The sequence below is a fragment of the Cladophialophora psammophila genome (genome assembly GCF_000585535.1).
Source record: "Cladophialophora psammophila CBS 110553 chromosome Unknown aczJe-supercont1.2, whole genome shotgun sequence".
In the NCBI taxonomy this organism is placed as follows: Eukaryota; Fungi; Ascomycota; class Eurotiomycetes; order Chaetothyriales; family Herpotrichiellaceae; genus Cladophialophora; species Cladophialophora psammophila.
Genome location: NW_006912923.1, coordinates 973,412 through 998,552, shown reverse-complemented (window position 1 = coordinate 998,552; position 25,141 = coordinate 973,412). Strand labels below are relative to the sequence as shown.

At 50.7% G+C, this 25,141-nt stretch overlaps 12 protein-coding genes across 12 annotated transcripts; 8 read left to right on the top strand and 4 right to left on the bottom strand.

Moving 5' to 3' along the window:
* Nucleotides 1-1,200: 1,200 nt before the first annotated feature.
* On the top strand, nucleotides 1,201-1,943 carry A1O5_01685 (uncharacterized protein; the record flags this gene model as incomplete). The annotated part of the gene is made up of 2 exons (XM_007742301.1): nucleotides 1,201-1,393; nucleotides 1,477-1,943. 2 exons carry the CDS (start codon nucleotides 1,201-1,203, stop codon nucleotides 1,941-1,943), a joined length of 660 nt encoding a protein of 219 aa, XP_007740491.1.
* A 32-nt stretch (nucleotides 1,944-1,975) lies between these two features.
* A1O5_01684 (uncharacterized protein) lies at nucleotides 1,976-2,450 on the top strand (the record flags this gene model as incomplete). The annotated part of the gene is made up of 2 exons (XM_007742300.1): nucleotides 1,976-2,180; nucleotides 2,233-2,450. The coding sequence occupies 2 exons, from the start codon at nucleotides 1,976-1,978 to the stop codon at nucleotides 2,448-2,450; spliced, it is 423 nt and encodes a 140-aa protein (XP_007740490.1).
* A 154-nt stretch (nucleotides 2,451-2,604) lies between these two features.
* A1O5_01683 (uncharacterized protein) lies at nucleotides 2,605-4,233 on the bottom strand (the record flags this gene model as incomplete). The annotated part of the gene is made up of 1 exon (XM_007742299.1): nucleotides 2,605-4,233. The coding sequence occupies one exon, from the start codon at nucleotides 4,231-4,233 to the stop codon at nucleotides 2,605-2,607; it is 1,629 nt and encodes a 542-aa protein (XP_007740489.1).
* Nucleotides 4,234-5,364: 1,131 nt separating this feature from the next.
* On the top strand, nucleotides 5,365-6,991 carry A1O5_01682 (uncharacterized protein; the record flags this gene model as incomplete). The annotated part of the gene is made up of 2 exons (XM_007742298.1): nucleotides 5,365-6,331; nucleotides 6,384-6,991. 2 exons carry the CDS (start codon nucleotides 5,365-5,367, stop codon nucleotides 6,989-6,991), a joined length of 1,575 nt encoding a protein of 524 aa, XP_007740488.1.
* A 567-nt stretch (nucleotides 6,992-7,558) lies between these two features.
* A1O5_01681 (uncharacterized protein) lies at nucleotides 7,559-9,624 on the top strand (the record flags this gene model as incomplete). The annotated part of the gene is made up of 10 exons (XM_007742297.1): nucleotides 7,559-7,766; nucleotides 7,820-7,877; nucleotides 7,934-8,072; nucleotides 8,124-8,202; nucleotides 8,286-8,472; nucleotides 8,532-8,637; nucleotides 8,722-8,846; nucleotides 8,915-9,119; nucleotides 9,202-9,317; nucleotides 9,393-9,624. The coding sequence occupies 10 exons, from the start codon at nucleotides 7,559-7,561 to the stop codon at nucleotides 9,622-9,624; spliced, it is 1,455 nt and encodes a 484-aa protein (XP_007740487.1).
* Nucleotides 9,625-10,529: 905 nt separating this feature from the next.
* Nucleotides 10,530-11,570, top strand: A1O5_01680 (uncharacterized protein; the record flags this gene model as incomplete). Its single annotated transcript, XM_007742296.1, has 2 exons — nucleotides 10,530-11,097; nucleotides 11,164-11,570. The coding sequence occupies 2 exons, from the start codon at nucleotides 10,530-10,532 to the stop codon at nucleotides 11,568-11,570; spliced, it is 975 nt and encodes a 324-aa protein (XP_007740486.1).
* A 421-nt stretch (nucleotides 11,571-11,991) lies between these two features.
* Nucleotides 11,992-12,450, bottom strand: A1O5_01679 (uncharacterized protein; the record flags this gene model as incomplete). Its single annotated transcript, XM_007742295.1, has 1 exon — nucleotides 11,992-12,450. The coding sequence occupies one exon, from the start codon at nucleotides 12,448-12,450 to the stop codon at nucleotides 11,992-11,994; it is 459 nt and encodes a 152-aa protein (XP_007740485.1).
* Nucleotides 12,451-13,914: 1,464 nt separating this feature from the next.
* On the top strand, nucleotides 13,915-16,239 carry A1O5_01678 (pre-mRNA-splicing factor cef1; the record flags this gene model as incomplete). The annotated part of the gene is made up of 1 exon (XM_007742294.1): nucleotides 13,915-16,239. The coding sequence occupies one exon, from the start codon at nucleotides 13,915-13,917 to the stop codon at nucleotides 16,237-16,239; it is 2,325 nt and encodes a 774-aa protein (XP_007740484.1).
* A 949-nt stretch (nucleotides 16,240-17,188) lies between these two features.
* A1O5_01677 (uncharacterized protein) lies at nucleotides 17,189-17,947 on the bottom strand (the record flags this gene model as incomplete). The annotated part of the gene is made up of 1 exon (XM_007742293.1): nucleotides 17,189-17,947. One exon carries the CDS (start codon nucleotides 17,945-17,947, stop codon nucleotides 17,189-17,191), a length of 759 nt encoding a protein of 252 aa, XP_007740483.1.
* Nucleotides 17,948-18,669: 722 nt separating this feature from the next.
* On the top strand, nucleotides 18,670-20,490 carry A1O5_01676 (prolyl-tRNA synthetase; the record flags this gene model as incomplete). The annotated part of the gene is made up of 1 exon (XM_007742292.1): nucleotides 18,670-20,490. The coding sequence occupies one exon, from the start codon at nucleotides 18,670-18,672 to the stop codon at nucleotides 20,488-20,490; it is 1,821 nt and encodes a 606-aa protein (XP_007740482.1).
* A 394-nt stretch (nucleotides 20,491-20,884) lies between these two features.
* On the top strand, nucleotides 20,885-21,722 carry A1O5_01675 (uncharacterized protein; the record flags this gene model as incomplete). Its single annotated transcript, XM_007742291.1, has 2 exons — nucleotides 20,885-21,074; nucleotides 21,343-21,722. The coding sequence occupies 2 exons, from the start codon at nucleotides 20,885-20,887 to the stop codon at nucleotides 21,720-21,722; spliced, it is 570 nt and encodes a 189-aa protein (XP_007740481.1).
* A 299-nt stretch (nucleotides 21,723-22,021) lies between these two features.
* On the bottom strand, nucleotides 22,022-23,737 carry A1O5_01674 (uncharacterized protein; the record flags this gene model as incomplete). Its single annotated transcript, XM_007742290.1, has 1 exon — nucleotides 22,022-23,737. One exon carries the CDS (start codon nucleotides 23,735-23,737, stop codon nucleotides 22,022-22,024), a length of 1,716 nt encoding a protein of 571 aa, XP_007740480.1.
* Nucleotides 23,738-25,141: the final 1,404 nt, after the last annotated feature.

Here is a 25,141-nt window from a genome sequence, read left to right as displayed (position 1 = left end):
TTATTCGGAGTGAGTGAAGATATTACCTCAGGAATGCTGGAAATCCTCTTTGTCGTCTGCAAAGTACTTGCCCGAGCGAGTTCATGCACTGGTGTGGAGCTAACCAAGTCTCTTGAAAGCGAGATCTTTCATGTGACGGCCACGTATGCATCCCAGTTATACTTAGCTGACAAACAGGACACTTTCTGCTACAGAGCCAGCACCGTCCTCAAAGCGGTTGAGCCTGAAGGGGGCTCTCTGGTGGTGATATCGACACTGGAGAGACCATTTCATGCGGCAGAGCGTGAAATGCTTGAGCAAACCAGATCCAGGTCTACTTCCATGCAGTCTCCCGACCGGTGCCAGGCCATACCTGGGTTGTCAGCTCAACGAACTCGCGCCCTCTTAGCCACAGTCACTGATGACTGGCAGGTCGAGCCCTGTTGTCAGTGCCGGGGGAACGATTCTCGGCATTCCGCCTGGTGGACATCCCAATCTGTCGTTCCCTGATTGCCTCATTCGATATCCTCGACGACTTTATGCTCTCAACTTATGCGTTGTGGCAATCGCTTTTTGATCTTCCAGATCTTCATTCAACCACAGGAAGTGGCATGATAGTAGTTAATGCCCAAACTTTCGACACTTCACGACCGGCGGCAGCTTCCCTTTGTGGCACGAGATCGCTGATTATGCCTCTTAATAGATGGAGACTTTGGCTCGTAAATGACGCAGGTAAGCAAGGGATTTGTGTGGGCACGAAGAGAAGATGCAAGGAGGGGCCTATAGCAGCAGGTCAGGGACTTACTATGGTTTCTGTAAGATGAAAAGGTTGGTTGATTGAAAATCTATCTGAGTAGCACGAGGTTTAAATACTCAGTGACAGGTGAGGAGGCTACCGCAGTGCCAAGACCCACTGGCCTAGATCTAAACCGGCTAGTATGTCGGCTGTCTAACCCTTTTAACAGAACACAGCAGCTATTTGATTGGTAGGAGAACTACCCTGTACTGGGTATGTAACATGCAAGTTATTGACTCGCTTAACTAAAATAGTGACCCCGCGTACGTGTATCTGCAACTGTCCGAGATATTGTGGACCAATTGGTCCTTCTCTTAGATGTGCGCGGCAGATACCTCGGCTGCGTTGTGGCTGATGGGAGTAATGAAATGACGGCCACTCCCACGAGAACAACCACTTTTCAAACGAGCCAACTTCGATCCGCAATGGCAGCTTGGCGACTGCTTCTATCTGCCTTTGTCTTTGAAGCTCTACTCTGGGGACTCCCGCTCTCGTTTGGGGTCTTCCAAAACTACTACACTCAACTTCCTCAATTCAAAGATGACCCTTACGTCTCTGTCATCGGCATCGTGGCATCTGGCCTGACCTACATGGCCGCCCCGATTATCATCCCTTTCAGTAAGCGGTTCGCGAGGTGGCGATGCAGGATCGTGTGGATTGACTGTATGTCGCGGCAGGCTCAAGCTTGTAACAAATAGTAGCACTGGTTGCAAGCGCAGGGTCCATCCTCCTCCTTTGTCTTATCGCAGGCTCTTTCGCCACAACAAACAAAACACTCGTGCTCACACTGGGAGTCATGTATGGCCTACGGTTCCCGATCAACGAGTTCTGGATCGCTCGACGGGGTATGGCTTACGGTCTTGTATGTGCTGCTTCTGGCGTCTCCGGTGCGGTATTCCCATTCGCGATCGAAAAACTCCTCGTGCGATATGGCTTCCAGACGACACTTCGAAGTATAGCGAACGGGTTATTCGTTTTGACTGGGCCGTTGCTACTAGGTTTCAAGGGCCGCCTACCAGAGAGTGACCAATCGCTCCTGGCAGGACCGATTGGTCATTCCTTAGGACGAATCTGTTCTGGGTCTACAGTGCCAGCAACCTTGCACTGGGCTTGGGATACTTGTTCCCGTCACTATATTTGCCCTCGTACGCAACAGCGAATGGAATGAGATCCACGCAAGGTGCTCTCTTATTAGCTATCATGAGCGTATCCCAGGTCAGGGGCCAGACAACTTTTGGTTACCTTTTCGATCGAAAACCGCCACTCAACATCCTCACTACTAGCTCAACGATGGTCGCTGGCATTGCGGCGTATTCGTTTTGGGGCCTAACGCATAGCCTTCCACTTCTCGCAGTGCTCGCTGTCATTTACGGCTCCTTTGGAGCCGGATATACTGCTTTGCTTTGTAGGTATAATAGGCACGAAAGTTAGTAGTGAACCTACCGCCGCCTTTACAGCTTTCGGCCTGTTGAACTTCGGGAGGGGTGTCGGGAATGTGCTTGCAGGACCGATTGGGGGTGCGCTGTTGGAACAAAGTGTAGTCGTTGTAGATTACAGAGCCGGTAAGTACGAGAAGGTTGTCCTGTTTGTGGGACCTGCGATGGTACTTAGCGCCGGAATCGTCGCAATTCAAGACCTACAATGTGCAAAGCCGGTGAGGCTGTTGCGACGGTGATGGCCTACTGGGTTACGGCTGTCAGGGTTGCTGGAACAAGTGTTGGGATTGAAGCTAAATCGAAGGGAGGCTTTTGCCAGATAGAATAGGTGAGAATTAGCTAACAGTTTGTTTCACTACCTAAATTTTATTCGTGGTGGTTATGAATATAGTTTCATCCCCCGGACACTCCTTCTAGTATAATCAAAGACACTCCTTGCCGAGGCAGTGAGAATGACAATGTTGTACCGGAGCCTCTCGTGCCAATTTCAGTTTCTTCTTCCTCCAGTGTCGCCAATTTGGCAGCCTCGGACAGTTGCTTGTATTCTTCCTCAGACGGTTGTTGTGGAGAACCCAACGATTTCCACTTTGTGTATGCATTACTGTGGTGCTCGTCAATTCGATAGTGTCTCATTTTGCCGCCGTGGGTTGGATTCCATTCCAGCCCCTGCAGAGAGATGTCAACTTTTGCCGCCTCACCTGGTAGATCGTCATCATGATAGTGCCAGACGAAGACGCTGAGCTTGCCCTCATCCAAGGTTGCTGCAGCCCCGATATCGGATCTTTCTCGCACACTGTTTTCGAGAATGCTTTCCAACGAGATTTGTGCATCGCTTTTTGTCTCAAGACGTGACCCGCCCATCTTTGCAAACATCCTGAACACATTGAGAACAGGCAGATCGATATCGTTGGTTGCGAGAACTCGAAATCCAGCAAAATATGGTTGATTCTCAAACTCGAAAGCCCAGGTCAGAGCCCCCTCGAGATTCACGCCTTTCTTGGCTGCAAGGTCTTGTTTTCGAATAAAACTAGCTGCGGTGTATGATGAATACATGGTCCCATTTCTGTATCCGAGCTGCGGACCCTGAGCGGCTGCGGCACCTTCAGGGTCGGATTCGCCAATAACGATAGGCTTGTCTTTGAGTTCTGGAAACTCTGCAATGACGCCGAAAGACTCGTCGATAATACGGAGCTGGCGACCGACATTCATGCGAACATGCTGAGACTGTTCAATGAACTCGGGCTTCCCTTTCGCATGAAACGAAGTGAAATCGAGGGGAGAGCCTGTCTTCCCAGTGACATAGTTCTGGCCTCGCAGGCAGTGCTCAAAGAATTTGCGAAGATAGTCCGGTCCGCCATCGGCTGTCTCAGGACCACCCACGATTGCCGTGGGCAATGCCTTCCTCACATTTTCGACCGTGTAGTCGTAGAGCTTGCAGAACTCTTCATGGGTTCCTTGCCAGTAGCCGATATTGGGCTCGTTCCAGGTCTCCCAGTACCAACTCTCTGCTTCGGCTTTGCCATACTTGTCAACCACATGCTTCGTCCACTGATACACAAGCTCTCCCCATTTCTCGTAATCTTTGGGAGGATATGTCCAGCCAGTGAAGACTTCTTTGTACGAAGCCGTCGGTGTCCATGAGTGCTGATACGGCTGGGGATTGGTGGACATAGCCTCAGGCATGAAACCAAACTGGACGTAAGGCTTGATATTTCGAGACAGCCAGGTATCGTAGATCTTGTCGATGATAGTCCAGTCGTAGATGGGGTTTCCATGTTCATCTTCGGTGTAAACGTTCGTGCTTCCCCATTTCAAGGCATGGACCCCCTTGCCAGTGGTGAACTGGTTGTGTACCCGGAAATAGACTTGGTCATTTCCAAGTTTTCCCAATTTCCGGATCAACTTTTCGCCGTCTTTCATGTAGACATAATTGGGCTCGTCACACCCGAAGAATCTGTATATCGGTTTAAATCGTCCCAGCTTCTTGTCCCCATGAATGGTAATCGGCACATTGAGTGGCATCTTGATGCTTTACTGGCAGCTTGAAGGGGACAGATACTAAGCTCCAGCCTCCAGTTCACAGCTATTACATATGTACCGCGTACAGCAGGTCGCTCGGGCTCCTCCCACCGGAAAATTGCCTCGAACTCGCACTTTTGGCTACTTAAAGTTTCCACCAGAACAGTATTGATTTGACCACAGCTGCTGTGGTTTCCTCCGTTGACCACATTTCCTCTCCCGCTGCAACAACAACAGCCACCCCGAGCCGTGATTTCGCACTTCCCCCGATCCTGCATACTCGCTTCAAACGACAATGACCTCGGCAAACATCGCACGGATCATGCGGAGAGACATGAATGGACAGTCAATTCACGGGACCTGCGTCGCGCAGGTTTGCTGCAAGCACCCAAATCGTCTAATTTGAAAGGGTTTGTGATTGACCTTTTTAGCCTAAAGTCCGTATACATACGCCGGCTCCAAGGGACTCGATAATGGCTCTGGAGCACCTCCCACTGGTAGCTCTGCCCGGGCGGAAGCCGATTTGTCGCAACGCACAGGTCCAGTGAAGAAGCCGGTATCCGTTTTCGCCTGAATCCCAAGATACTGCTTAGATGCTCTAGGTAGGGATCTTCACTGCTTTCTCTTGTCGATCACGGCGACCTTCCGGAACTAGACAGCATTGCGCCAGACTACCTCACTGCCAGTCCAAACTCCAGCAATTTGGGAAATGAGGACAACGCCACTGCAAGAGAACATTTTGGCCGTGAGCTTCTGATTGAAGTCTTCTGGTATGTTAGGATGATTCCTTACAAGAGCCGTGCTTGTAAGTGCTCTCCAGCTTCTTCAAAACTAAAGGATGGGTAACAATGCTTATAGTCACCAAGGTACAGAATGTAAGAAGCACAAGGTCCGGTGTGACCAGTCTCCTGGACAATCAAGCTGCGTACGATGCAGAAAGTATAGCTACCGTTGCGTCAGCAGTAATAAGCTCGAGAGAATAATCGAAGACGACCAAGAGTATGTGAGATCCATCATCGCTGGCCGTGTGACGATTAGCCCTAATTCATCAAACCCTGAAGCTGGAAGAGGGGGGCCGACACCAACATCATCCAACTTCAAGCTGCGGTGACGGAACTACTCCAACGAAATGGCATGCCGCCATTGTCTTCATTCCCTGCCAGCCCTCTGGAGATGAGCAACCGCGATCGTCTCAGGCTGGGCTTTGCCGCTGGTGCTGCCAAAGACAATCGAGAGAGTAGAACTCGGGAGGCCTCACAGGAGCCAGCAGCAGAACAAGAGCTTGTCTCTGCACCAATGCGCAGTTTGTTCGAGGTTACCAAGCTGAGAAACATTCGAAGTGACGTGCCGCAGCAGAGGAGTACAAGGACCCCGGAGGATGATCTGATATCTCGCGGCGCCCTCCCTCACCATGTGGCCAGGGAACTGTTTTCATTTTTTGACAGGACCATGAATCATATCTTGTGGGGAGGAATCGCTCTTATTCATCGGGACCTTGAGTCTGCTCGGAGATCTTCCTCGCTCCTTTGTGCAGCCATCCTCGCCGTGGCAGCCCTGCACATTCCTCAGGGGGATGAGATCTTTGAGTTTTGCTACGCCGAGTTTGTGTCGTTGGTGTCTGGGTCCATCATTTGTCGCGACCACAACCTTGACGATATTCGCGCTCTTTGCATCGGTGCCTTTTGGCTCTCGGATCTCAGCTGGAAACTATCCGGTGTGGCTGTTCGCATCGCAACCGAGCTCAATCTCCACCAAGCTTTCCATAAGATGCAACGAGGTGAGCCTGATCAGTATGAGCGAGCGCAATTATGGTATCTCCTCTACGTTTGTGACCATCACTACAGCATTGCATATGGTCGTCCTCCCGTCATACACGACAATGCGGCAATCAAAGGCTATGAAGCCTTTCTGAATGCTCCAATAGCCGGGCCAGCAGATATGAGACTGATGGCTCAGGTGGCCCTGTTCATTACTCTGACCAACACATATCACACCTTTGGGTCTGACAGCCAACAACCACTGGACGAGGAGGATTTCACTACTTTAAGAGCATTCTGCCTAGAAGTGGAAGGGTGGCGGATGAAATGGCAACCTAGAATAGGTGAGATATTTCTGCAGGGCTGAAATGACTAGAGAGAAAACTGACGGGTCAGCGCCGAACCCATATGTTGGTAGTTATCCATCAAAAGGCATTGTACTGCATTACCATTTCGCCAAGTTACAACTCAATTCTCTTGCTTTGCGGGCCATATCACCAAACCATCAGTTCTCTCTAGATCGCAGAGAGGCGGCCAATTCAGCTATTGCTTCTGCTATGTCGACCATGAACTTGGTTCTTCATGAGCCTGATATCCGCAATGCCGTGGCCCATGTAACCCTGTTCAAGCACACCATGATAGCGTTCGCAGCCGTCTTTCTACTCAAGGTTGTGTGGAGTTGGAACTCCGCCTCGCTCAACATCGAGAGACGTCAAGTTTTGGACCTTGTTCAAGCCGTTGTGGATTTGATGTCAAGTGTCCAAGCCAGTCGAAGACATTTATGTCGCCACATTGCAACTGGATTGAGCAAGATGATCTCCAGGCTAAAGACCAAACTCTTGCCCCAACCACGTCTTGATGGAGACGATACTTTCCACATCACCACGATTATAGACGACAATTCCTACGGTTCAATCAGTGAGAGCGTCTCAGATGCTTTTGGGATTGAAGATGACTGGATGCTCACATCGTCTATAGACCCATTTGGCTTTTCCATTACATGAAGCGTCGAGTCCTTCGATATCCGAAGCAATGTATTCACTCATTCTCGGATATACTGTGCCCATATGAACAAATTCCGGATTAATACCAATCAAGATCTCCGACTCTTTCACACTTTTCACGTATTTAATCAATCAATAAGCCCATGTACTGGACTCTGTCCTCAACAAAATCACCACATGTAAATTCGCCACAATTCCTCTGGTCCATCTCCACGAACTCCTCGTGGAGAAGGGGTTGCCGATTTATCCTTGGGAGTGTGGAACCTCGCACTTGCTCCGAATCTGCAGATCAGATGTTCGGAGTTTCTGCGAGACTCACGCCATTTCACCGACAGAATCAGTATAGTCAGAAGTGTTGAGTTCCCCCAGACGGTTCCCCGGCCCCCGCATACAAGCAGCCTCGCCGAAATGGGGTATAGAGTCGCAGGTATCCACACCAACCACCACCCCCCTTCCCACTTTCACCTCCATATATATAGCAGACCCTTCCCTTGCTAGATGCAACACCGCAGCTTTATTCCAGACCGCGGTCCCAAGCAGCAACAGAAACCCGGTTCTGGTTCAATCATGGATTCGAAACCGTACCCACACGTCGAAGAGCTCGAGAGCTCCCCCTCTTGTGACCCCCAAGCACGAGCGGAGGACCTGGTCCCAGAAACCCCTACAGCAAAGAGGAATTGGAGGAGTTACATCTGGGACTCACTTGACAAGTCTCCAGAAGAAAGAAAATTCGTGTTCAAACTCGACTGCGCTCTGTTGACTTTTGGCTGTCTCGGTAAGGTCTTTCAAACGTTGAGCAACAAGCATTTTGATGACAGTGAATCTCAGGATACTTTATTAAATACCTTGATCAAGCAAACTTGAACAATGCATTTGTTTCTGGAATGTGAGAATGGAAAAGCGGACGGTCTTGGTAGAGGTGCAGTCTAACAGCAAGAATAGGAAAGAGGATCTCAACCTTTACGGCAACCAATTGAACTATATGCAGACGTGCTATTCTGCGGGATATGTTATTGGCGGCCTGCCTACCAATATGATTCTCACACGCGTGAGGCCATCTATCTTTATTCCATGCATGGAGGTCGGGCAACACACTCTTTTCTTGCGCATGACAATCATTCACAGTTTATAGCTCCTGTGGACTATTTGCACCATGGCATCTTCTCGAGCTCGAGATGCTCATCAATTCTACGCCATCCGTTTCTTCGTTGGTAAGCCTCAAGGATTATTTTGTTGCAATGTGCATGCGTTTTGAGATCCTCGCATCCAGACATCGTTACTGACTTTGATCCAGGCTTGTTCGAAAGTGCACTCTATCCTGGCATGATATACATCATTGGATCTTGGTATCGATCGGATGAATTAGCCAAGAGGTCTTGCATCTTTCAGGCTGCCTATCCCATCGGTACTATGTTCTCTGGCTATCTGATGGCTGCCGTCTACCACCTGGACGGCGTTGGAGGTCTTCGTGGCTGGCAATGGTATGTTGACGTGTGGGTTATGCTTCTTGACAACTCTCTCCTAACCGCAAGAAACACAGGCTGTATATCATGGACGGCGTCATCTCGCTCCCTGTGGCTATTGCTGGGTTTTTCATAATACCCGATTTTCCAGACATCACTCGTGCCTGGTATTTCACGGAACAGGTCAGTTTAGGGCTCAGGTTCTTGGTCCCGCAGGATGAAAATGACATGCGGGGCCTAATATTCTAATCTCCCCTTTGAACACAGGATATCGCTCTGGCAAGAAAGCGGATACAACTTGAAGGGCGAGCGACTCGTCAGCCGTACACGCGAGCCAAGTTCTGGAAGATTCTGACTTCATGGCACATCTGGTGCCTCATACCCCTTTACGTGTAAGCAAAGACCCATCTCCACCCTCTTGCTGCCAGTCTGTGGGCTAACACCAAGTGTTTCCAATAAGCTGCTGGAACAATGGCGGTGCTTCTGGACAACCAGTCTTTGCCCAGTTTTTAAAGGACTCAACAACCCCCAAATACAGCATACCACAAATCAATAACTATCCCACCTCGACGTACGGAGTGCAAGTCTTTTGCACTCTGGTTTTTGCCTGGACGTCCGACTCTGTCTTGAAAGGTCGAAGATGGCCCTCAATAATCATTGGAGGTGTAAGTCTGAGGCAAACAACCAAAGTCCCCCCTTCACGCTTCTGCAGATTCACGGATCCGAGTCTAACAGTCAGTGTCCAAGATCTTCAACATCATCTGCTACATATCACTCTGGATATGGGACATCCCTGACGGCTGGCGGTGGGCATGCTACATTCTGATGGGAGTCGGCGCCGCGCTTGCTGGGATCATCATGAGGTAAGAACTAAGTACCCGATCTGCGCACATGGTTGTTGTTCTTGCACTGAACACTGACCTGTTTCTTCCTCGTAGTTGGGCTCACGAAATCTGCTCTGCGGACAATGAAGAGCGGGCCATGGTCACCGGCGGCATGAACCAGATGGCGTACGTGATCCAGATCTGGCTCCCTCTGATCATCTGGCAGCAAATCCATGCCCCAAAGTATACGGCCGGATTCGCAACCGTCTTGTTTATCGGTGGCCCGGTGATGATCGGGTTGGCTATACTAACCATGTGGTTGCACAAGAGAGAGAAATACAAGTGAGTGGCGGATTTGTTATTTGCTGATCGACTTTTCTGGGTTTGGTTTTGCATAGTATTATTGAAATGTGACTGATAAGATGGACACAGATTGGCTGCTCAGAGAGAAACCAGCCCGCAATCGTACTCTCCTGGCAAAGATGCAGTCGTCTAGACATGGTTTAGACCAACTAGGAGGAGACCATGTTGCTATTTCATGCGAAGGCCTTCACAGCAAGGCGCACTCACGAGGATAAATATGCTGAAAGGACTTGTATCAGCTTCCGTGGGCGGAGGTTCGCTGCGGTCTTCCACTGCTACGAGTTGCGAGATTGGTTGAAAGACATTTGAGTACGAAGGGCGAAGATATCACGGAGGGCATTGATAGTAAAATGACGATGCCCCATGCTCATTTCTCTGTACTCATTTAGGCTTTCAAAACGTAATTCAGTCTCTTCACCATTGACCCAGGTCAAGGCACCATTCGTTCAAATTGGACACTATAACTGAAGCTGGGAAAAGAATATCCTGTGGCGGATGAGGACTAGCATCGTCGAGACAAGGACGTGAAGGCAAGCTCGATGCCGAGCCCTCACATCATCGCAAATGCGGCAAACACAGCAAACACAACAAACGCAGCGAATAAATACCTGAATACATACAGAAAAGACAGCATGCTGAGCTGAAACGTGTCACGCCCATCACTATCGTATCACCACATTCCAGTTCAAGGACACCAGCTACCTATGTTAGCCTCAGGTGTCGTAAAGGATTCTGGAGGCCTTGTCAAGCTTCACCGCTCAGCCGCTTACCGCGACCTCAGGTCTAACACATTTGTTGTTTTTCTTCGCGCACGAAAGTCACAGGTATAGAGCTTGCTGGCCGCTCTTCCGTGTCGCTCGCGATCCATCCGGCCTTGAAGGCCCCGAGATGGATGTAGCAGAGCGTAGCAGCAGGTCGTCTGCGGTCGCAGACATCTCTCCGGATGGCGATGTCGTTCTGATCGTTGGGCCGGAGAAGATACGGCTGAGAGTCTATTCGCAAATTCTCCGATGTGCCTCGAGAGTCTTCAGCACCATGTTCGAACCCTGCTGGAATACGGATCAAGACCATTCCAAGGCATTGCCGCGAGAAATTCTCCTCCCGGAGGACGATGGCCGTGCCTTCAGCATCATCTGTTGCGTGATCCACCATCGCAACGATCTCGTGCCGGCGGCTTCGACAATGTCGGCGAAAGGAATCCTTCAAATCGCTATCGTGACCGACAAGTACGATCTTCATATTGCCCTCAAATACGCAAGTGGGCTGTGGTTGAGACCTGAGGTAGACTTTCTAAGTCTGAAAGCCGCGGGATATTTTATAGCCACAGCCTTCTTATTTAACGATGCCGACTTGTTTGCAAAGGTGGCTCTGTACCTCACCATTTCCTTCAAAGAAACTTACTTGGCACTTTTGGACAATGATCTTCTCAGTCAATTTATACCTTGGAAAGTTATCTGTATGAAAGGCCTTGAATGGAGCACATGTTATATGTGCATATTAAACTGCGAGCTAATTTTCTCAGACATTTTAGAAGAGCGAAGGAACCAGATGCGAGCGGAAATTGGTCAGTTGATCATCAGAGGAATGAATGGCCGATGTGACTGCGGCTGGGGTGAAGAAAGCAGTGAGAAATACGAGAAACTTAACCGCAAATACGGGCCATTGAAAATGATCGAGGTTCCCATATCTCACATCATCGAAAAGATAAAGACGATTACAAGTCACACGCAACGATATTATATCGAGCAAAATATCAACCAGTGGTGCGAGAATCATAAACCGATCGACGCGAATTCGCTTGACAGGCAGCTGAAGACTTTGAAAGACAAAATGAGAATTTGTCTCAGCTGCATACGGACTTCTGGCACCACGACACTTTGCAATCTTCATTCAGCCGCGGCGGCGCCATCAGCAGCAGGAGGAGGATGAGGAGGAGACGAAGAAGGCGGAGAGGAGCAATACTGACCAAGGGAAAACGATCAAGTTAGAATAGCGAGCCGGTTTCCCGATGGGATGTGAGATTCATCAAGCTACCAAACGAGACAGCAGCTTAGGCACTATCGTGACAAGGCCTGCGAAAGGCCGCGTTCCCGAGATAAGGCTGCAGTCGGTGAAAAAGGATGAAGAATCCTCGACTCCAAGCAGTGGATCTTCAAAGGGGACTTACTCGACCGACGGTGGGCGGCAGATTTGCATCATCTAGACGGGAGGAAAGTGGACAAGCGCAACACAAGGGAGCAGGGTTGACTGTTTAAGGTATTCTGGCATTTAACATCCGCAAATCAATTTGGCATTCATCGATGTCGATGACATTCGTATACTAGCATCGGCGCAAAGCTGGTAGAGTACATCAAGGGCGCTTTGCGATGCGCAGAGACTGCGAAAGGGGCCGGTCGAAGTGGGAAGGACATGCGCTGTTGATCAGAAATGTCTCCTGATACCATTGCCACCCTTTCCCAGCGACAGCCCCATGTCTAGAAATACGCTTCCGTATCTTGAAAGCTGTCGATCTATTGCTGCTGTTGATATCGTACGTGGGCGCTTGGTAAGTAACTCCAGGTCGAGCTTGCCCAGCGAGAGGCACAACCTGATTGGATTTCGGCTTATAGTTGCCCTTCTTGTCAGCCACATCGATCATTTCACCCATTAACCTTTTGACCGCTCGGCCTGTCTTGATGCTGAGGGCGCCGGCTTGAACAACAGCCTTCTTGGAGGCTTCTGGCATCTTTTTGCGGCGACCCAGAGTTTGTCCAACTATCTTGACCTGTCTGGCAGCCAGGCTTGCCCCAAAGATGGTGACCTGTTCCATCGCAGAAGTTGTTTGAGCAAGAGCAGAGGTGAATTTCCGAGGATACTTTCAGGAGGATTGTTCGGTTCCGTGAATTCATGGAGTGTGTAGGCATGTTCAGATTCAGGTACAGGCAGTTTAGTCTCCTCAGCACTCATACTCATTGTGGCCAGGGCATTTTGCAGTGAATGGATTGGAGCTAGCTAATTTCGGACAACGTTCGTTTTCGCTCGAGCTGTTATATTGCCGGGCGCTGTTGTGATAGACCGTGGCTGTGCCTAAAGGGCCCGTCCAGCCCGCTCAACGGAGCCCGTCTGTGTCGCTAGGGGAATGAAAATGGCCTTCACATCTTGTGTTTGAGATTTTATCCAGCCAGGCGGAAGGACTCGCACAAGTGGCTTCGTCCACGATCTTTGACCCGTTGCAGGATTGCGGTAAAAAAAGCCTGCCCGAGCCTGACGGATCCTGCGTCTCTATCCAGCAGCAGGGAAGTGCTGTACTCGGAGGCAAAGTAACCACTCCGGATAATGGTTTAAACTGCTTCGAAAGATCATTGCTATAGTTTTGAGAGGCCAGAAGAGATGTTTCACCCATTGTCTGGTGGCTGCGATTCAAAACAAAACGAGAGCAAAGTAGCATAGGGAAGGGAAAATAGCCCACCTTGGCAACCTCAGGTTGCCCATTTCCAGCCCCGTGAGCTCCCGTATATCAAGATTTGGCATTCAGCTCATGAGACTCTTTCACGAGAACCAAGGAAACCATGGTTGAAGTGAGCAGAAGTGATTGGGCTGGAGAGCCAAGTCGCCCTCGGAAAGGAGCGTGCATGCTGCATTAGGCTGAAGGCCAGGACGGGTCTGCATGTCAATTCGGTGAGTATACGAAGGAGTAGATGCAGCCAGATTTATAAGAATAAAGCCATAAATGAACGGCCTGGAGGTGAGATTGGATGGCCAGGATGGCAAGGTGGTGAAGATGCTTCGTGGCTGTGTTTTATGTCGGCACCAAGTTCTTCCGATCCGAAGCTTGACTCCACTATTTTCTCGAGATGCTCGAACATCAGAGCGAGACTACACACGGAGGTGTACAACACCCGCTTTTAGCGTGCACCACTATTTTTGGGCTAAAATATACAAACCAGACTCATTTTGAGCTGAGAAATAGATGATATGAGGCTTCGAAAGGGCTATAAATAGGAAATCACTTACCGAGCGACGGCGGCGGCGGCGTGGTGGTGGTGGTGACGGTGGTGGTGATGAGTAGAGAAGGAAAAGTGAAATTTGGGGGCGGAAATGTAATATTCAAAACTATTGCCAAGACTATAATGACAGCGCTAAACTACAAATGGATCTACGCTAAAAGCGGGTGTTGTACACCTCCGTCTGCACCCTCCATCAAAGTTGCCTGCGCCAAAGTTCTGCAAATTCCACCTCGCGCAGTTGATCCAGCACTGTCCTTACCCACTGCGGCGACATACACGGCGGCAAGATGCCAGTCGTCAAAGGAGGTGTTTGGACCAACATTGAAGATGAAATCCTCAAAGCATCTGTCTCAAAATATGGACTGAACCAGTGGGCTCGAGTTTCGTCGCTACTAGCGCGGAAAACCCCGAAACAGTGCAAGGCGAGATGGACAGAATGGCTGGACCCGGGCATTCGCAAGATCGAATGGTCCAAAGAAGAGGATGAGAAGTTGTTACATCTAGCAAAGTTGATGCCCACGCAATGGCGGACAATTGCGCCTATTGTTGGAAGAACCGCTACTCAGTGCCTCGAACGCTACCAGAAGCTCCTCGACGAAGCGGAGGCCCGCGAGAACGATGAGTTGGGCCTTGGAGGCCCAGAAGGTGGAGAAACCGCAGCACCGACAGGCGATCAGGTTCGAAGACTGCGTCCCGGCGAACTTGACCCCGACCCAGAATCCAAGCCTGCGCGACCGGACACCATCGACCTTGACGAAGATGAGAAAGAAATGCTCAGTGAGGCTCGCGCCCGGCTGGCGAACACACAAGGGAAGAAAGCGAAGCGCAAAGCACGCGAGCGACAACTCGAGGAATCACGGAGGCTTGCCGTGCTGCAGAAGCGGCGAGAGCTAAAAAATGCCGGCATTAATATCAAGGTCACCACCCACAAGAAGGGTCAGATGGATTACAACGCAGACATTCCATTTGAAAAGCAGGCTGCGCCGGGCTTCCACGATACGCAGGAGGAGCTGGCCAAGAATGAGCGCGAACGGCAAATGTTCGACCCCCGCAAACAGCAGCTAGCACGAAAGAGACAAGGGGATTCTGAAGATATTGTCGATACCAAACGGCAGAAACAAGACAAAGATAAATCTTCGTCTGCAATGGCAGCAGCTGCAGCGAGAGCTGGCCAAATGCAACGACTACGGGAAGCTGAGCAACAAAGCAAGCGAAGAGCCTTGAACCTGCCTGCGCCTCAAGTCAGCGAGAGCGAGCTGGAAGAAATCATCAAGATAGGCATGGCGGGTTATCGGGCTGTGAAAGCAGCCGGGCAAGAGGACGAAGACCAACGAGGGCTGGTCTCCAACTATTCAAATATGATCGGAGCGACACCTATTCGAACTCCTCGAGCGCCTGCGGAAGAAGACCATATCGCAAATGAAATTAGAAACATCAGAGCACTGACGGAAACCCAATCATCGCTATTGGGCGGGGAGAATGCTCCGCTGCATGAGGGCATTAGCTCCACAGGATTTGAGGGGATTGCTCCTCGAAGGCAGCAAATGGTCACTCCTAATCCAATGGCGACACCCTTGCGTCAAGCGCAAGCTGTGGGACAATTCCCCGGGGCCACTCCATTGCGCACTCCCCGTGATAATTTGACAATCAATGAAAGAGGCGAGCGACAGTTTGTTGCGCAAACTCCACGGGATATACGATTAGCCGAGAATGCTGCGAGGCAATCAGTCAGAGCGAAGCTCGCCTCTCTACCCAAACCCAAAGAGACAGAGTGGGAACTGGAAGTGCTGCCATCAGAACAGGAAGAGGCTACCGGCGGTGCCGCTCTAGAAAGGGAGGACCAAGATGAAATCGACGAGCGCGAGCGTCAAGCGCGGGAAGCGGCAGCAGCTGCAGAGTTCAGACGACAGACTCAAGTCTATCAACGAGCCCTGCCTCGACCCACCACTGTCGACTACGATGCACTCGCCTCGGATGCTACATCCATAACTGATCCAATCCGAGCAATGATCGCCCGAGAAGCTGCCTTGCTCATGGCAAATGATGCGCGCAAGTTTCCTCTTGCTGGTTCCAAGGTGATTGGCAAACCTCCGCAGTTGGTATCCCTGCCTGACGAACTTCTCGAGAAAGCTCGTCAGCAGTTGAAAGATACACAAAACGAGACGGATCGCCAAGCCTACGTTGCCGCCGTGGAAGCCCTTGCCAGTTCAGAGAATGAAAGAAACGCGTTGCCACTCAAATTCACCGCGAACACAACCGCAGGAGAATACTTATCTGCTTTCAAGTCCGCACAACAGGGCCTCCTCTCTGCCGCAGAAGCGGGCAATAAACTCGAGAAAAAATTATCCTTGCACTTAGGAGGGTATCAAGCGCGGCAAAAGACCCTCAAGCAGAAGATTGCCACAGTCTATGAACAAATTGAGGAGCAGAGGGCGCAGTTGGATGCCTTTAGGACCCTGCAGATTGGTGAAGAGGGTGCGCTGGCAAGGAGGTTGGAGAGGCTTAGGGATGAAGCGAACTTTGTGATGAGAAGGGAGAGAGAAGCACAGGAGGAGTACCGTGAGTTGAAGGAGCGAATTGATGGTTCAAATGGCGTTAATAGCCATTCATGAAGGAGATATACAACCTCGTCGAGGTCGCGGTGGATTTCATTGCGACTATGTCGTCGAGGGACCTCTCTCTCGAGTACTCATTCTTAGCTGATGATCGGCCTCCTTGCATAATTCATCTTGTTTGGACTACTCTGGTGCGGGTTTGCACCCAATCTCAGAGAATTTGTCCACCGGCCTGCCAGACCCGCTCCATTCCAGCCATTCTTGCAATGCTGACGGTGCTCTCTGAGCATCGCTAATATGACCAGACAGCAAATGCAGAGTTTTCTGCCTCACCCCCACACAAATATTCTCATCAAATAGTATTGCGCTCAAAAAGGTCAAAGGAAAAGAAAAGGAAAGAAAAGCAAATAACAACCCATATATCCGCCGACAAAAATTGCAAAAACTGAACCCAGGTCAGAAACGCCGCAACCTGGTACTCGAAGTACCAGCGCCCGCGAAGGCACAGCCGGGGGTTTTTTGGTTGAAGAAACTGCTTGCCCTGTTTGGAATGGATCCTCGCTCACAAGTGGGCTCACCCAGGTCGAAGGCTGTTCTTGGAGATCATTTTGCGAGTGTGAATTATATATGTACATATACATTGATATTGGGTGGAGGGCCCTGCCAGGTTGCACGTGCTGTGTGAGTTACTACTATGTCTCAAGAATGGCATGCGCTCAGCGTCTTGCGCTGTGTTTTGGGTCCTGGGAAAGTTGATGTCGTGTGGTGGATTTGTAGGGTTCTGATTCAAAGAAATCTCTTGGGATACTACTAACTCTATCGCCATCGTCCGCCTCCAAGGATACTGATTACATGAGCGTCATTCTATTTCTATAGCGGATATTCCCTCGAGACACCTGAATGCTTAGGTAGCTGCAATATCGCCAACCAAATCGACCTAACCTCTCGTTTTGCCGCACCATGAAAGCGTAGAGGGCCAGTTCGGCTCTCAAGGACAAACTTGGAATCAGAGCCATAAACCTCCTTCCGGATCGGTGTTGGTAACGTGATCGCCGGGTGACAGGTGAGATCCTAGGCCACGCGCATACCAGGTCTTCACCTCGTGTAGATACGATTCCACCTTCAGGCCGGGGTATCCACTGCCGTCCGTCTCGGGATTGATGCCCATCCAGTTGAACTCGTCTGGTATATAACATTTCTCGAACTGGCATTTGCACACGTTCTCTGGGTTGTTTATTTCCGCGTACTCCCCGAAGATGCAGGGCCCCAACGACAGGCGGCAGTTGTTGCTGCACCATGCTGCCTGTTGTTCGTCCTGCGGCCACAGCGGCGAGGAGAGGCAGGTTTGGCCGTATTTGGCGTTGCCATCCGTGTCACAGCAGAGTTCCGCGGAGGGAGAGGGATGAAAGCAGAACTGGATCCGGGTGCGTGGATTTGTCGTCTTGAGTGACTCGTCGAACGCCCGGTCACAGAGGTAGCGCCATTTCCAGAGGGCGACGCGGGCGTCGGTGACGCAAGTACGCTCAAAGCTGGGGATAGGGAAGGCTGCGTCCTCTTGTGAGGACCAGGCGGGTGGTTTTCCTTTATATGGCGGGTCCCAGGATTTGTTCTTGTATCGCTTTTGGAGTATGTGCGAAGGTGGTTCAACAGAGTGGACGGTATTGTTGACGAAAACGTCCTGCTTGCCAACGGTAGCAGGATATGCCGCGGCGAGGAAAGGGAATAACAAGGCGGGTAGGGTGATGATGAGCCTAGAGACAATCATTTTTTATCTTGATGGAAAGTCGCTGAGAAGCTGAGAGGTCGGGGGTTATGAGGTCGTCAAGATGTGAGCGGTTGTCGAATGTGGCGGACATCAACTGCTGCAGTCCTGACACACGCACAAGATTCACACGGGATTTGGCTGGCAAGCCATGGGTGAGCCATGCCGCCAACAATTGACAAGATTTGGTGAACCTATCAGATTCGAGTCCATCTCATCCCTGGGTGGTATCACTCCACCGATCTACAAAGGGACAAATGAATGAAGCATGTAGCGGGAAGTGGGAACTGGTTTCTTCTGAGATTTCGTCTGAGATTTTTGGAAGCATACCTCATCTTCACGGCCATTTTGTCTCTAGAACGGGTAGATAGATAGGCACCGATGAAGCTATCATCCATTGCATCTTCCGACTTTGCAGGAATGCACGACTAGTATGGCTGTCCGCTGCCATATTTGAAAAGAACTATGCCAGCCTCGCAGTCAATTATTTCAAAGGTGAACGATTTCAGAGGTGAACCAAAGGTTAAGCTTTTTAGTTCGCTTGGCAAGCAATTAAGCTCCTTGGCTAGCGCAGCTTGATAGGCTGCTGTGCAACCTGCGAGCTCAGAAAACCTCATCCAGAAACCTCGAGTCATTAGCACCGACTTGACAACATGTCGGGTTACCAACAATGAAATAACAGTAGCGCGCCTGGGTGAACTGTCGGAGTGGGATAGGAGTCAGATATGAAGCTTCCAGTTCCGTTCTGGAGAGCCAAGAGAGTGGCGCCCCGTCCTGCTCAAAGGAGCCGCTTTGGTGTTCGGTACAATCATACTGCTGCGCGGCAACGAATATCCGACTTCTGGATTCCCACAGTCAACGTGCAAAAGCACGATGTCGCTCCAGACGCTACTCAACTGCTGATCCGGGCTGGCTATCTTCGGCAGGCTTATGCTGGCATATTCCAGATGCTGCCCCTTGGACTGCGAGTTCAGGAGAAGCTAGAACGGCTCATCGACAAGCATATGAGATCAGTCAAAGCGTCTAAAGTCTCGCTATCCTCTATCTCCTCGCAGGCGCTGTGGGAGAAGTCAGGACGTCTGAAACGTGGAGGTGAAATGTTCATGTTTAAAGACCGGAGGGACACCGGGTGGCTGTTAGCGCCTACTCACGAAGAAGAGATCACCACCTTGCTCTCCGACATCATCCAGACAAGACAGCAGCTCCCTGTCCGTCTGTACCAGATTGGCCGAAAATACCGCGACGAGAAGCGGCCTCGTGGCGGACTACTTCGGGGCCGTGAATTTCTCATGAAAGATCTCTATACTTTCGACTCGACCCCAGAACATGCTCACGTAACATACGACGAAATAAGACGCGCATACCGCAACTTTCTCGACGAACTCAAGATCAAATACGTCGAGGCTAGAGCCGTGTCAGGTGATATGGGAGGAAATCTCAGCCATGAGTATCACTTCCCCAACTTCGCCGGAGAAGACATTGTGATCACATGTTCGGAATGCTCTTATGCGCGCAATGAAGAATTTGTTTCGCAGCCGGTGTATCCACCTCAACCGCTTCAGGTACCTGAAGTTGGTGCTACCGATAGCAACCCTAGCCAAGCCTATCTTGAAGAGAACTTTCTCAGCACAGATCGTCGGAGTTTGGTCCGTGCTATTGTACCATTACTCCCCTACGGCAACTCCGAAGACAAAGCTCCATTACGATCCATCAATGCACACGCCGTCAAGGCAGCCCTTAACGGTTTCTTGGAAATAGATACAGGGCTGGAGCGACCAACAGAGAGTTTCAAGGAGCTCGTAGCAAGTGGCACAGCGGATGCCCCTGCAAAAAGACCATCGATATACTATGTCCTTGACTCACGCCTTCGGCTGGATGAAATTAGCCATATTGTTGCTTCTCCTCCGATGAGTCGCAACGTCGACGCCTACGTTATTGAGGCTCCGCAGAACGACAGCAATGGTGGAATAAACTTGCTGAAGCAGGAATCCGGAGACTCTTGCCCAGAATGCAAATCCGGCAGACTGATAGTGGACAAAGCGATCGAGATCGGCCACACTTTCCACCTAGGGACCCGTTACAGTTCCAAACTCGATCTTGTCGCTAGGCAAGGTGATGGAAAAGAGGCATTGCCCGTGGAGATGGGCTGTCACGGCATCGGCGTGTCTCGTCTGATTGCAGCGGTTGCATCATGTCTTTCCGATGACGTTGGTCTCAATTGGCCAAGAGCGATTGCGCCCTTCGAAGCTGTTGTCATTGTTCAATCGTCACATGCGGAGAGGTTACGCGCTGCTGAGCAGCTTTGCGATCAACTGTCCTCTTCCAGCCTCGGTGACGTCGATGTCGTCCTCGACGACAGGCAAGAGCAAGGAATAGGATGGAAGTTGAAGGATGCTGATGCCATTGGGTACCCCGTCATTGTGGTTGTGGGTAAAGGATTTGAGCAAGGGAAGGTGGAGGTACAGTGTCGAAGACTCAAGGTCAAACAAGAGGTGAACGTCAGTGATGCCGTCGGGCTCGTGCATGATCTATTGAAGCAGCTTTGATGTACTTTTAGAAGTGAGGCATACTCATGCTGTAGTCTAGGATACCCCACTCGCATCAATGTAAGATATATATATGCAGTACAGAGTACCGAGGAGCTTTGGAAAATATTCTTTGAGAGGGGAACAGTTCGATAGGTTTCACAGCCTTGTCCACAAGGCTGAACTTCATATCCCGCAGCGCCCACTTTCCCCGCCTCCAATCGAGGGAAAAACAGACCCATCGGTCTACGACTGAACCGGCGCGAAGCTCGAAAACTATTTAGCAACCACTACCACTTAATTCTCCCTCCGAGCACCCTTGCGACCGCAGCCAGAGCGCAGCTCAAAACCTGCCACGCAGAGAGCATCAGCAGAATCATCGAGAAGAGAACTACGTCCAGGAGAGAAAACAGTTATGTCTCAATCCGCGCAGACTCCCGTCGACATCAACACACTCTCCGTACAGCAACTCTCTGCACTGCAGGCGCGGCTGTCCCAAGAGCTCGAGCACCTGAGCTCCTCGTACCAGAGACTGCGCGCCGCGCAATCGCGCTTCAAGGACTGCATACGCAGCATACAGGATGGCGTGCAGGGGAGAAGTGGAGGTACGAGCGGGTTCTCCCTATTTTATTTTGCACACACAACTGTACCAACCCTCCTGCCCGAGACACTCTTTGCACGGGCCCACAGGCTTTGTTGCTCTCGGCTTGTCTACGCTTCTCTTTTCTTCCCTTCTCGCGCCGTTGTTTGCGAGAGAGGCTCCAACTGCGCTGTCGCGCCAATAGGCAAGAAGAAGAGGGAGACCACCAAAAAAAATTACATGGATATTCGAATGAGTAAAAATGCTAACGAGAAACTGGCGCCTCTGTACAGAGACGCCCCTGCTCATCCCCCTGACAATGTCCCTCTACGTGCCCGGCACGCTGGCGGCGCCCAAACTCTCTACTTCTTCCTCCTCGTCGTCATCTTCTTCGCAAACGTCGTCGAAATCCCCCACGGTAATGGTCGACGTGGGCACGGGCTTTTTCGTGGAAAAGACACCCCCAGACGCAACAAAGTTCTACCAGGGCAAGGTTGAAGAGTTGACCAAGAATCTGCAGGACATCGAGAAGGTCGTGGGCGGCAAGACCGAGAGTTTGAAGGTCGTGGAAGATGCCCTCAGGAGGAAAATGGTCGAGGAACAGCCCATGCAATTTGGTGCTGGACGGCAGGCCGGAGGAACAGGCGGCAGCGGGTCCAAGGGAGCTGGATAATCTTGAAGATTATAGGAAGATTTGAAAGAAAACAGAAGGACATTTTCGTATGGAATAACATGGGTGTTATGGAGGGTCGTCCGTCAACCCCATGACTGCCTTCTAAGGAGTGCTTCCTCGATGGAAGCGAACCCACTGGTGCAACCTAGAAAATGCCGAGACTCTTTTTTGGGTCAGCCAGGCTTGAAACCGCCCACCCACAGCCTCTGATATCGGTGAAATCTCTTCGTCCTCACCGTCGCTCATTCTCAAGGTCCTCTCTCCAACTCGATTCTTTCCTTTCATTTGCCTACCGGCTATCAACCATCAACCTCCGTTGCCTTTCCTTTTCCCTTCACAACACGGCGAATAGCTTCCGCTAAAATATCCTGGATCTCCTCCACTTCGCTGATGAAGTTCTTGAAGCCCTTCGGTAAAGCTGGCCCGTACTGCTCTCCACCTTCAGGGATGAACGTCGTCACAGACTTGACCCAGTGGATATCCTCTCCAGGCTTGACGCTTGCATACTCTCCCATTAAACTATCCCAGTGAGGATAATAGTACAATGCATGCCATTTGATCTCTGCTGGAGCAGGACTTTCTCGACCTGGTAGTTCATCGTAGGTATCTTTGCGGCGAAGCTCGAAGACACCGTCGGTGTTTTTGAACCTCCAACTCAGGGTGATTAGCTCTGCAACACGCTGCAGCCCACGTTGGCCGCGCGGGTACTTGACTCGTCGTCGCGGAAGAGTCTTGATTCCGTTTGGCGGACGTTCCATTGTGATATTGGCTTGGAACGCTGACATGTGTACTTTAGTGGCTTTGTCCGCGTGGAGAGGAAAAGCATCTAGGGTGACTTGATAGTCTGGTCTCTCAAAATTGAGGAGACTGACTTGAAGTCTTGAAACCTTGTCGCCCACCTCAATCCATCGCTTTTCGCGACTCTCCGTGTCGTTTTCGCCGCTTGGGTAGAAGACGGTCTCGAGCCGAAGGATATTGTTTTGGGATGTCCCTGGGAAGTCGAAGAAGGCTCCGTAGTATTCTGTGCATTCCGAGAAGACTCCCATCGAATTCAACACGTCTGGTAGGTCGGTAACGTCACCTTTCCGAATAGCAAGGCCATTCAAAGCCAATGTAGTTCGTCCTTTCGTGACCATGTTGTAGAAGTCACCAAACGTATATGTCTCGGCCCCTTCTGCTGGCCTCTGAAAGAGCATGAAACCTAACTCACCAAAGACCACTCTCATGCGCACGTGATGCTGTGAGATTCTGAGCCCCTTGATTGAAGAATCAATTGCCTTCTTGATCTTCTTGCGATTGCTGATGTGTACTTGACGTCTCTCTTGGTCCCATTGTTCCCTGTCTGCGACTGGCTTCCCGTGCAAGGTGGGCAAGAAAGTACCGCTTTGCGGATCTTTGTTTAGAAGTCCAACTTGGTCTCCGAATGTCTCGTCGGCCGGGAGATGCACCAAGTTGACTGCGAGGAGCTGATCTCTGCGAGAGATTGTTTCTTTGATCAGATTCGACAATCTTGACATGACGGAGAGAGCGTCTTTTTCAGACTGGGCGCCTATCAAAACATGCTGAGTATTGGATGCTAAAAAGGTGATACGACAGCGGAAGCTGCCTCCAATTTGATCAAGAGCTTCGGAGTTGGCCGTTTCAAATTCCTCGATGTCCAGGTCTTTGGGCCACAGAAGAGCAGCTTCGACTGGATAATCAATTTGCGCGTTACGCAACGCCTGCTCGAACGCCTTCTCTCGGCTCTGCCGATCAGCTCGATGTTCAGCTCGGCCATCTAATGCTTTGTATTTAGCCCAAGCAGCTGATTTCGGCTGCGAGAGTGACTCTTGGACGTCACGTTCCCACTGCGCCAGCGCAACCTTCGTGTCTGCCACCTGATGTCGATCACCCCAGATGAAGAGCTTAACATCTTCGTCCTCCGGTTTCCTTACATAGGAACCCTTTTTGACCATGATTTCTCGGAGAACCTGAAGCGGATGTGGTTGAGCTGCTCTATCGATCCTCAGCGCCATCGCTCGGAAGTGTCTCCAATTCGAAGCAAACTCATATTCGCCATTCGGTGGTTGACCCTCGTCACATTGGATTTGTGCAGGACTCTTAGCTGGTACAATGACTCTGGGAATTTGCCTTGGTGGGATAACATCTCTTCTGGGTTGGCTAAAGAGAGCTGTTTGCTGCGGTGCGCGGACGTCAACCGGACGGATACCATTCACAGGTCGACTTAGGGGGCCTCTCCTTGGATCAAAGCGGCGTCCCGGTCCTGTCGGCGGATAGAAATTGCTGTTACCAGTCACGATTCCTTGGTTGAACACATCGGACCGTGCATATGAAAACACAGAGTCGCCAGGCAAGCTGGCCTCTTCCCATCCTACAAGAAGTCAGATCCCAAATCGTCATGTCAGAGAGGAGGCTGGAAGCGAGACGTTCAGGTAGAAACGTACTGTCAAGGTTAAGACCTTCACCCTCATGGCTAAGTCGACAAGTTAGCTCCCGCAAACAAAAAGCGCCAGTTCGGGAAGCCTCACTCGCTCATGACGACGGTTGTTGCTGCTTCTGAGCATGAAAGTAGTTGGGTGTTTCATCAAAGACTGCAGAGGCGACGAGGCCGTGAGCGATCAGAAAGGGTTTTTATGATCAAAAGTGACGATGATAGTGAAAACCGGCAGTGACGCAGACAGACACGTGAAGAAATCAAGGGAGTGCCTTCTCAAACAATCAGAAGAGGCGGCGGTAAAGCGAATAAATCGTCCAAACGACCACGTGACAAACCTGCAAAGTTCTAAGCTCCGGGCACTCTTCTTCCTTCAGGACTTTATACCGTGGATCTAGCTGTGACAAGGCGAATGGCATAGAGCAAACAACAGAGTCTTACCCGCCTGTCCCAAGACACAAAGCCGGGCCACTCCTGGGATCAGATCTGGTACGACACAAGCCGTCAGGCAGCAGCCACAGGACGTCAGATCATCAAGGAGGCGGTCAGTTGTAGACGTTGTTTTGCATATCTGATTTTGCAGATCTAGCCTGATGGTCCAAGACGGTCACTGTGAGCTCTTGAGTTTCAACCGTAGTTAGCATAGAAGGTCGATGGTGACAATGACTGTCAAACGATTAGAGAGGAGAGTTCCGCGAGAGCAGTCGAATCTCTTCCTTGTCATCAACGTCCCTTTGAAAGTGAAGTGAACGAAGATGAAAGAACGACGACTGTGGAAGACGGTCGCTGGCGAATCATCGCGGTAGCCATGCCAAGAAAGCCTAACCTTTTATAGCTAGCGCTTTTAGTACTGCTGATTTCCTAACACGATAGAGACGCGCTGACGCGTTAACGCGTTTTGCCTCCGTGGACTAGCCCCTAGATTGCGCACAAGTCATCGGACAGCGAACCTAGGATACAAGCAATAACATTCCGAGGAAGGGAT